General features: G+C 51.4%; 1 protein-coding gene across 2 annotated transcripts; it reads left to right on the forward strand.

The window, feature by feature from the left end:
* Positions 1-1,226: 1,226 nt before the first annotated feature.
* ANXA9 (annexin A9) lies at positions 1,227-10,087 on the forward strand. 2 transcript variants are annotated; one of them, XM_053915494.2, is made up of 13 exons: positions 1,227-1,299; positions 1,977-2,067; positions 2,222-2,318; positions 2,912-3,006; positions 3,203-3,316; positions 3,509-3,599; positions 4,543-4,670; positions 4,805-4,864; positions 5,386-5,470; positions 5,610-5,705; positions 5,789-5,847; positions 9,272-9,394; positions 9,628-10,087. In XM_053915494.2, the coding sequence occupies exons 2-13, from the start codon at positions 1,993-1,995 to the stop codon at positions 9,688-9,690; spliced, it is 1,086 nt and encodes a 361-aa protein (XP_053771469.1). In that variant the 5' UTR covers positions 1,227-1,299; positions 1,977-1,992; the 3' UTR covers positions 9,691-10,087. The 2 variants fall into 2 exon arrangements, with proteins under 2 accessions (XP_053771469.1, XP_053771470.1); XM_053915495.2 differs by having other exon boundaries at positions 4,543-4,622; positions 9,628-10,086.
* The last annotated feature ends 902 nt before the right edge of the window (positions 10,088-10,989 follow it).

Raw genomic sequence — 10,989 nt, forward strand, 5'->3', positions numbered from 1 at the left:
CCCACACCCTTTTTTTCAGGTAAATAAACAGAGACACAGACCTGAAATGACTAGCTGTGGTTACAGAACATACCAAGCGGCAGTACTAGGGCCTGAACCCATGTTCTCCAGCAAAAACCAGTGCATGTTTTCCACTTTAACAGGAGAGAAGAGTGAGGAGCAGTGATTGCCCCATGGAAATCTCCCTTCCTGGCATCTCCTTAGCCCTGCTCTCCTCTGTGGGAGAGCTGCAGGTACCTCCTCATGTAAAAAAAAAAAACCAGGGAGGGCCTTCCTGGGTTGGAACAGTGGCAGAGGAATGGAGACAGCTCTCTAGCTTCGGGGCCCAGCCCCCACTTGACCCCACTAGGGAGGCAGGAAGGAGACTGCTCCCAGGCCCTAAGGAGCTGGCTGTGAGGTTTGAGGAACTGCCTGCTCGGGGGGCCCCTAAGGCTCCTCAAGACTGTTCACCTGCTGCTGTGTGCTCTGACAGCACCAGGCCCAGCTGCTGCGGTTGCATCACCAGCTGCTAAAACAGTCCTGGCAGCCAAAAGGCGATAGAAGGAACATAAGAAACAGGGACCTGGAGAGCCTCCCTGTTGCCTTTTGTGAGCATAGTACTTCTATCCAGAAGGAACACCCTTTGCATTCTTCTCTCTTGACTCTGCTGATCTGCTCTCACCCCCAAATACCTGTGCCCTTCCTTCGCCACAGAGAGAAACAGTCCCCTGGACCTTCCCACCCTAGCTGGCTGACTCTAATAAGGCAGTAGCCAAGGGAGTTTCTGGGCTGGGACCCCCTCTGGGGTGCAGGCTGGGGTGCCCTGCTGGTATGTGCCCCAACAGGTTTTTCTCTATCAACCTGAAATCAGCCTGGAGCTTGTCTGACCTGCCCCCCCAGGGAGCTGGAGCCAGAGGCGGGACAGGTCAGAAGCTGGCCGTAGAGACCGGACTTCTATGGTCCCACCTGGCCCCCCTGGGAAAGCGGTGCACAAAGCCTCCTGTGTCCAGGGCTGAGCTACTGAGAGGCCGAGCAGAGTTCTCACGCGTGGGCTGAGGCCCAGTTCCTGGGAGGAGAGATGCTAGGTAGGGAGGTGTTTGCTTGCGGGACCCAGTACAGCCTGGTCCTCTCCCACGTTTGGGAGGGGCCAGAGCTCCAGAAAACAGCTGGGCTGGTCTGCTAGAGAGGTCATCTGACTGGCTGTTCCACCTGGGCTGCACACGCCCCCCCCCCACCTCTACCAGGCCACACAGGAGCTAGTATCCACACAGGCACACCACCAGGCTGTGACTACACCCACCTCACCCCCAGCACCTCTGGGTAAGCACTGGACCTGGGCCCCCAGGCTCTGGAGGGTGGGAGCTTGTGGATCACTTGGGAGAAGGAGAAAGGGGTTTTCCTTTCCAACATAAGTACCTGCTCCCTCATCAGGCACCCATGTCCCCACAAGAACACAAACTCACATCAGCTCGGAAATTGCACCTGCTGACTTAGAAATCCAGCTAGAGACTCCAAGGGTGAGAGGCAGGCAGGAGGTAGGCAGCTTGATTGGCTGGGGCTGAAGCAGGGACGGTGTTGTTAGGAGTTAGCTCCCATCCCACCTACTGCTCCTGCCAGAATGCCTCACCTTTCCTCCCAGGCCCAGCCAGGCCGCAGAAGCAAGGGGACTTGGACCTCGGAAAGAGGTCATCCACTTCAGGCCAAGGGTTGGGAGCGAGGGGCGGGCCCTGCAGTCAGGGAGGGTTTGTTTGGTGCCAGCTTTGGCAGCATCCCTGATCAACACTTGTTTCCTGAAGGAAGGTGAGAAGTGGGGAAGGTGGGGGCTCCCCGCTCACCCCTCCACTTGGGTTCCCAAACCTGCCAAGCAGGTTAAGGTCCTCTTTTTCTACAAGGGAAATGAACAGGAAATGGAAGCCCAGGTTTCAGGGCCTAGAGGTCATAAAGAGGCCCAGAAGGGCTGGAAATTTCCTGCAGTTGGCTGCTGTTTCCCTCCACAGGGAAGCCAGTTGCACCATGTCTGTGACCAATGGGAAGACGGGGCTCTCCCTGACCCAGGAGATCCTCAGCCACCTGGGCCTTGCCAAAAAGGTAGGGGCTGCCGGTACTGTAGGAACCATTTTTACTCTATCAACTCAGGGTATGAGGGGGCTGGGAACAGGGAAACAGAGAGGGCCCTGAGGCCACGCCAATGCCCTGCTGGGGAGGCCATGGGCAGACCTGTGGTGCCTCCTTGCTTTCATAGACTGCAGCGTGGGGGACCCTGGGTACCCTCAGGACCTTCTTGAGCTTCAGTGTGGACAAGGACGTGCAGAGGCTGCTGAGGGCCATCGCAGGCCAGGGTGAGCCCCTTTCCCTCTGCACTTGGGGCGGAGGCAGGGGGGCGGGGCAGGGGGGGTCTAGCTTTTTGAAGCCAGTCTGTAGACCAGGAAATAGCCGGGAGGGAGGAACTGAGATCTCAGCAAATGTTTTCGGAATGCCTTAATTCCTGTATGGCAAGTACTATGGGAGGTGTGCCACAGCCAGTCTCACAACGCCCTGGGAGCTGAGTCTTCTGCCCATTGCACAGAGGAGGAAACGGGGCTTAGGGAGGTGAGGAGAGGCTTGCCCCAGGCCACACAGCCCACCAGGCGAGAGCTCGAATCCCGACCCAAGTCTGCTGATCCCCAAAAGCCATTTTTCCCGCCACACAGGCCACCTTTGCCTAAATTTGTATAAGGTTTCCATGCTACTTTGGCATCTTATTTGCATCTTCTTTTGAGATCAAATGGAAGTGGGGTGATAGGACCCCTGCTCCTGTCCTTTCAGCTCTTTCCGGGATCTTGTTCTCTGTTCCTCTGGAGGCTTCAAGTCTGAGGAGCAAGGGCACCCCAATCCTGTAAAGACCCTGGCTGGGGTGTGCCCAGTATACAGCCCAGCCCTCATCTTGGTTCAGGCGTGGACCGCACCGCCATTGCGGACGTGCTGACCAACCGGAGCAGAGAGCAGAGGCAGCTGATCTCGCGAGCTTTCCAGGAGCGCACCCAGCAGGTGAGCCCGCTAGGATTCCCGGGAGCAGTGAGCCGGGGTGGAAGTCCCTGGAAGGCTGGGGCTGCAGCAATAGGGGGTGCTCCCTGACCCTTGGTTAAAGGGGGGCGGAGCTGCAGGCCTGAGATAGTATTCCCAGACCTCCGTGCGCCCGGGGCCTGCCCTCATGCCTCTCCTCTGCCGTGGGCACTACTCGTAGGACCTGCTGCGGTCCCTGCAGGCGGCGCTCTCTGGCAACCTCGAGAGGATCGTGGTGGCTCTGCTGCGGCCGGCAGCCCGTTTTGATGCCCAGGAATTGAGGACAGCCTTGAAGGTACAAGGACAGCAGGCTCAATGGGGTGTCTGGAAAGTGAGATCACCACCGGGGGAAGGAGAAGGCTGAGTGGCTGGGCTTTGCCCGCTGCAGAGGAGGGGACTTGGCAAAGGTCCCCTTCCAACGTATCATAGTGACCCTTAGAAGGACACGTGGTCAGCATCTGCTCTCAGTCTCCCACATTTCTTGTAGGACTCAGGTTCTGCTGAGGATGTGGTTGTGGAAATTCTTGCTACCCGCACCCCACCCCAGCTACAGGAGTGCCTGGCAGTCTACAAACACGGTAGGAGCTGGACGGAGGGGGTGGCAGGAGCTGGAACAGGATCTGAGGGACAGTCCCCTCCTCTCTGGCACTTGGTCCAGGCAAGCCCTCTGGGAGCCTGTCTGCCCAAGTTCTGTTACCTGGGGCTCTCTCCAGACTTCTGCCCCCTCCCAGTGTCAGTCTCTCCAGGGAGACAGACAGACGTGATCATTAAAAAAAGAAGCAATGATTAACCATCTTAGGCTGGGGCTCCAGGGCAGATTCCAAGGTAATGACAATGCTGGGCACTGTGACAGTCCCAAGGGTACCTGTGTCATTTTCTCAGCCCCGTGCTGATTCTGCCCTCACACCACATCCCAGGCTGAACTGAACCTTGCTGCAGCCAGGGGGCAAGGTGGGGACCTGCTCTCTAAGTCATAGGTGTCACCTCTCAGGCTGCTGGCTGCCACAGGCCTCACCCACTAATGGGGGACTAGCTTTTTCTCACCCTCATCTTAGCTCCAGCCCCCATTATTTCTTTTCCCAATTTTCCTTTGATGTCCAATCTTCATCTATCTCTTAATCCTTCTCCTACCTCTCTCCCTTGTTGTTTTTCTCTTTTCCTTTTGTAACATCCTACCTCTCACATCACTCTTCCTTGCCACCTTGCCTTATCATATGGGTTTCCTTATCTCTTCTTCACTGCCTGGCCATTGCTGGAACAGCAGACGCCCCCTGCCCGCAGCAGGTCCGTGCCTGGAGATGAGGCCATGCCACAGCACATGATCCCACAGCACGTGGGGTACTTGCAGCTTAGGGATGTTTTCAGGGTGGCCATCCACCCCGGGAGTACCAGCCACTGAGCTACTGCAAGCAGGGTTGGCAGGCTTGGCAGGGCACAGTGGGCCAGACATTTGGCAGATCCTAGAGGCATCCACCTTGAGAAAATTCAGGAGGATTCAGAGAGCTCCTGACCCCACCCCAGATTTCCAGGTAGAGGCTGAGGAGGACATCAAATCTGAGACCAGTGGCACCTTGCAGAACCTGTTCCTGGCCTTGGCCAAGGTGAGGAGGACTGACTTGCAGAAGAAAGGAGTTACACCATCTGGAAGGGTATGGGGCAGAGTGGGAAGCATTGTTTTGATGCAATGGACAGGAGGGCTTTGTGGGGGGACCAGGTTGATTTGTTGGCCTGGAGATAAAACCTGCCCCTCAAAGAGTTCTCCTGAGAGAGTGTCTCCTCCCAGGGAGGCCGTGAGAGCTACTCTGAAATCATTGACTATAACCTAACGGAACAGGATGTCCAGGTAAGCAGGGGCTGAGAGTCTGCACAGTCTTGCATGTAAGACACCTCCTTTACTGTATCTCAGAGCCAGCAACCCACGCACCCGCTTGTCCCACAGACCTGTCCTTGCCTTGGGGAAGGAGTCCTCAGGGGCGTGATGGGGGCATGGAATGTCAGGTAGTGTTAAACCTGAAGCCTTTTCATTCATCTAACTTCTGACTCCTGAACTCACCGGAAGCAAGCTGTCAACTCTTACAGGCGTTTGGGTGGGGGGCCCTCCGCAGCCTCTCCCTTGGGGATTACCCAATTCCTTGAGTGCCAGGATTTCCCAAAATCAGGGATTACAGGCTGTGAGGGCAGAGCTCCTCCTGTAGTCCTGCTCCCTTTTTCTTTTAACCATAAATAAAAGCAGCTAATATATGTGTTAAAATAACTTTTCTACCCTTAATCCCATTTCCATCATCATGGTGATGGATTCTGGGAACATCGGAACCATGGCTCCCCAGCCCCCAATCAATGATCCTGATTTATTCCCCCCCTCAGGCACTGAAGCAAGCTGAAGGACCCGGCACAGAGGGGACGTGGGTCCTTATCCTCACCCAGCGAAATCCTGAACACCTTGTCCGAGGTACAATGAGCCCTCTTGTCTCGCCTGCTTGCTATAATGATGAGTTTTGACTGAGGAAGATGGGGAGGGCTCATCCTTCTCTGTGATGACATCCCCACCCAGCATTTATCTTTCTAACTCCCTTCCCACATACCACCAGTGTTTGATCAGTACCAGCAGTGCACTGGGCGTGAGTTGGAGCACACTGTCCGGAACTGTTTCCATGGAGATGCCCAGATGGCTCTGCTCAGCCTAGGTAGGGGCCTGCTCAGGACCCGTGGGTAGGGGTCTCCCTGGAACTGGAACTACCTCTCTGCATCTTTCCCTCTTTGCTTCCAGCCTCCGTGATCAGGAACACAGCACTGTACTTTGCTGATAAACTTCATCAAGCCCTCCAGGTGAGAGGGACACTCCTTTTCCCTCCTCCCTTAGGAGCAGAAAGTGGAGAAGACACCTCCTGGGCAAGAGAGAGGGAGTTTCTTACTGCTGCTAATGTGACAATCTTGCATTTACTTTATAAATGTATTGCACCTCTCTTCTTAGGCTTCCCGACTGTCTTGTCGAGAGTAGAGGAGCGAGCTGTGGGTGGACGAGTAAGCTAAGAGTTGACCCTAAAGGGTACTCAAGCTAAAATTTTGGCCTGATTAATGTCTCAGTGGCCAAATATAGATATGAATTTGCACCGGAAGACAGTGCCTTGCCTGGTTTCGGTGCTGCCAGGATGGCGGTGGTGATATCACCAGCAAGAACAATGACGGGAACCAGTATGTCGTAGGTGCTCACGGTGTGCCGGGAACCATCGGAAACATTGCACGTGTTTCAGTTGGTCCCCATTTTACAGAGCGAAGGCTGAAGCACAGAGAGGTTAGATACCTTGTCCACGGTCACATAGCTGTTCAGGCATATATTCTCCCTACAAAACACATAATGGTCCTGGAGACCACTGAACTGCCACATGTCAGCTCCTGCTCTGTACCACAGGTGTTGGTCTATACAGTCCCCTCTCATTTTATTGCACTCATAGGTACTGAGTTTTTTACAAATTAAAGGTAAGAGCCTCCACCAGCAAAAAGATTAGAGCTCACTGAAGGCTGAGATGATGGTTAGCATCTTTTAAGCACTAAAATATTTTAAAATTAAGGTATATACATTGTTTCATTAGACATAATACTCTTGCACACTTAATAGACTACAGCGTAGTGTGAACATAATTTTACTTTGACCTGGGAAACCAAAGAAACTTGTGTGACACACTTTATTGTGATACTCGCTTTATGATAACGGTGTGGAATCAAACCTGCAACAGCTCCAAGGTGTGCCTGTACCATAAACTCTACCATAAGTGCTCCCAGCGCTTAGGACCGCCTTTCTCTACACTGCTCACACTTGCTTCCATATTATTCATGATTAAATTGGTCACTTTGGCTTGAGTAATTTCATAAGCAGAATCCAGTCATTTTGCTCACTGAGCCAGGTCTCCCAGTAGTACAACTGTCCCCCAAAACCTATAAATACAAAAATCCCCTAAAATTTGAATAATATAAAAATGGAATAGCTCTTTGTATAATGGTTGAGAAACCATCATGCCTTGTTGACAGCTATTGAAAAGACAGTACCAAAAAAAAAAACCCCAAAACAAAGAACCAACCAAAGACAGTACATATATATATAAACACTTGTTTTATCATCTAGAGACTTCCCTTTTCACAGCGATGCCTATACTTACCCAGTAAAGCCTGCACTATTATAATGAGTCAACACTCAGCGTCCCTTGAAGGGCTGTGGTTACCTAATTTACTGCTGTAAAACAAACTTGTGCCCCAGCAGTGAATAATTGTGGTGTATGTATTTGGATTACAGGATATATATAATCGCCAGACTTATCTTAGAAGTGGGAGTCAAAAAATAATATAGGCCTATTTTTCTGAAACTTCTTTTAAAAATCAGAAAGTCCTAAAAAACATTTGCCACTCAGATGCCAAGTACCTTCTCAAGTACCAAGACTAGGTTTATGTTTAATATAGGTTTGGTGTGGAGGGTACTTGTGTAGCAGTGGGAATAGATTCAGTTAATGAGTGACTCTTTTTCCAGTTCTACAACTTTGGAGTCCCAAGAGTTGGAAGAAGGGAAGAATGGATACCGGAGAGCAATAGGCAATCATTATCACAATACAAAACTGATAATACATGAACTTTAAAATGAAGTAGCCATCAGCCCTGGTTGGTGTGGCTCAGTTTGTTGCAGTGTTGTCCCTAGACCCAAAAGTCGCGGGTTTGATTCCTGGTCAGGGCACACGCCTAAGTTGCAGGTTTGGTCCGGGGTTGGAGCACATATGAGAGGCAACTGATCAATGTTTCTCTCTTACACAGCTGTTTCTCTCCCCCTCTACCTCCCTCCCTCACCCCTTCTAAAATCAATAAGCATGTTCTCTGGTGAGGATTAAAAAAAATTAAGTAGCTATCAGGCCCACTGACAATTAGGTAATGAATCCATCCTCTTTTTACTTCATCATTTTCTTTTTTGTTTAATCCTCACCTGAGGATATGTTTATTGATGAGAGAGAGTGAAAGAGAAACATCAATGTAAGAGAAAAAAGTCCATCAGTTGCCTCCAGTACACACCCTGGCCTGATTGGGGATTGAACCCACAACCTAGGTATGTGCCCCGATCAGGAGTCAAACCCCAGCCTTTTGGTGTATGGGATGACGCTCCATCCAACTGAGCCACCGGCCAGGGCCCATCGTTTCCTTTTGTTTCTTCATGGGAGTTTATGATCTGTGGAGATGTCACGAGTGTGGGTTGCAGGCACTTCTGGGAAGGGTCGTGTGAGTCAAGTGACTGAGCAAACTCTGAAAAAGAGGGCATTAGGAAATGGTAGCAGTGCCAGCACACAGCTGATGGCACACACAGGATTTCTGCAACCAGAAGCTTTCATTTAGCAATCTCTCATGATAACCCATTTATTATAATCAATTGTAATTCATGTCTTGGTCATGTGTTGTACCTCTATTATTTCTAAACTGAACCCTCCGTTACCTTCTTTAACCAAAAGGCAGGAAAGAAGACAGTGATGTTGAACCCCAGGGGTTTACACATCGGGAGAAACCGATGTGTAAAAATGAGGCAGCGAGATGGCCCTGGAGGGTCCAGGTTGGAACTGGAAGTCACATGACTCCACTCCCTATCGCAGCCCCATAAACTCAGTTTAGGAGTAGGGCGGTGTGTCCTCCTTGGATCTCCACTAACTTGGAAGTTAAAAACAGTCGTCCTGGCTTTCATGAGGGATGTCTTTACAGGTAGCAAAGTCTTTCCTGTGTTTTGAGTACCTGCCTTCGGAGCTGCCCATGACCGAGCCCTGGAGGAGTGAGGCTCCAAGCTAGTGGCAGGGCCAGGAAAGTCAAGTGGAAGGAAAGAATAGGATTCCAGCTTCCTCCAGAGCCTGATCTTTCCTGTTGCAAGATCTTCCATGAGGACAGACAACAACTCTTCCCTTGCATCAGGGGTGTCAAACTCATTGTCACTGGGGGCCACATCAGCCTCACGGTTGCCTTCCAAGGGCCAAATGTAATTTTAGGACTGTATAAATGTAACTACTCCTTAACAGTTAAGCAAGAGCTCAGCGCTGCTGCTGGGTAGAAACAAGGTGCTGGGTCGGATAAAACAAGGTGGAGGGCCAGTTTGGCCTGCAGGCCTCGTGTTTGCCACCTGTGCCCTAGATGGTGTATACTCCTCTTTTGCCTTGACTCTCACCTCACCCCCACTTTCTAGAATCTGTGAGAATCTTACTGCCACCCCACCCCATTCTGTTTCTTCCTCTACCAGGAAACTGAGCCCAATTACCAAGTCCTGATGCGCATCCTTATCTCTAGAAGTGAGATTGACCTTCTAAGCATCAGAGCTGAGTTCAAAAAGAAATTTGGGAAGTCCCTCTACTCTTCCCTCCAGGTGAGAGCTTCACCCTTCACCTCCCCACTGAACTCCCTGCACACAGCTGAGCATATGTCCTGGATAATTCATGAGTCTTTGGCTAATTTAGTGTAAGACTCCAGGCACCAGACAAGCTCTAGATCAGCACAAGGCGGGGGGGGGGGGGGGGGGGGGGGGGGGCGGGGGGGCGGGCAGAGTGCCTGGGCTACGGAGGTATGGGCCTTGCTGACACTTGATTCTCTTGTCTGCAGGACGCAGTGAAAGGGGACTGCCGTCCAGCCCTACTAACCCTGTGCAGGGCTGAAGACCTTTGAGACCGCTCCGCCCCCACAGTCAGGGTTCTGAGATTCCATGTTTGGCGGGGCCTGCAGGAGACCAGCTGGGCCAGCAAATAGGATTGCATCTCATGTTCCAGCTTCTTGTTGAGGCTGGATCTCAAAGTTTTCTTTTAAATCCTTTAATTTCCCTCATCTCAAAGTGATACCTGTTAAGGTGGTCAGTGGTATGGGCTGTGAAAGAGTTCACAAGGAGAGGAAAGTGTAAAGAATAAAGTTTTTATTCACTCTCCAAGAAAGGAGAAGGGCATGGTGTGGAGAGATGCACCAGCCTTGAGGGGTGGGGGCTTTGGGCTTTTATTGGATTATAATTGAATTAAAAGGGGGGGTTACTGTAGTGTAGCCCCTGGGCTGCTGGGGGCATTGTAACTGGGGCTACAGTTTGTTCCGATGTTATCTTCTGCCTGGGGCTGTAGGGAGTGGTTCTGTTTTTGCTTCCAGTTATTCCCAGTCCCGGGGACAAGCTCAGAAGAGTAAAATGGCAGTCATGTTTAATAAGGTCACAGGCGTGCTAGGCACCTGGTACAACAGCAAAGGGGGCTGGCCTTGTCCTTTCAATACCTGTCCCTGACTCACCTAGCTCTGTCTTGGATGCGAGTTAATAGGAGCTCCTGGAGAGTTTCTGCCCTGCCTCATCCTTCCCATACCCTGCACAGAACGTCTCACTGATATTGGCAGTCTTTTAGCCAACTTCATTCTTGTTTGTGTTCCCTGATTGAAGTTTGGGTGGAGCAGGACATGGGTGGGGAGGAGGCCTTGAAGTAGACGTGTGCTTGGTTACTCAACAGGAATCCTGTTTTGGGCTCTAGTGCTGCAGTTATCAACAGCCCCTCTCCCCTAGGGTGTTCCTCCCTGCCCCCACTCCCCCATTATTCTCTCTTCCCCAGGAAATTTTAGGCAAAATAATTGAGAAACAGGAATCAGAACAAGGCCAGAAATGGTCAGAGGTAGCAAAGGACCATCTGTATAAACTGGGAGGCAAGCAGAGGATCAAGCTGCCTCTGGCCTACCTAGGAAGTCTCAGGTTAGCAGGGAACACAACCCCAAAAATCATCTGTCCAAAGAGAGGACTCGGAAACCCACCTCCACATTAGAGAACCATTTTCCAAAGACCTATCAAAAAATAGATCAACAAAAACAAGGAAAAAGCAGGCTGTGGTTCCCCCTGCTGGCTCTATTAGATATGACAGGCAACCCCTCACACCTCTTTCCCCTCCCTCCCCTTTTGCATTCCTCCATTGGGTCAAATACTTAATTTAACCCCATTGATACAGGGTA

Source organism: Desmodus rotundus, chromosome 12, assembly GCF_022682495.2.
Source record: "Desmodus rotundus isolate HL8 chromosome 12, HLdesRot8A.1, whole genome shotgun sequence".
NCBI lineage: Eukaryota > Metazoa > Chordata > Mammalia > Chiroptera > Phyllostomidae > Desmodus > Desmodus rotundus.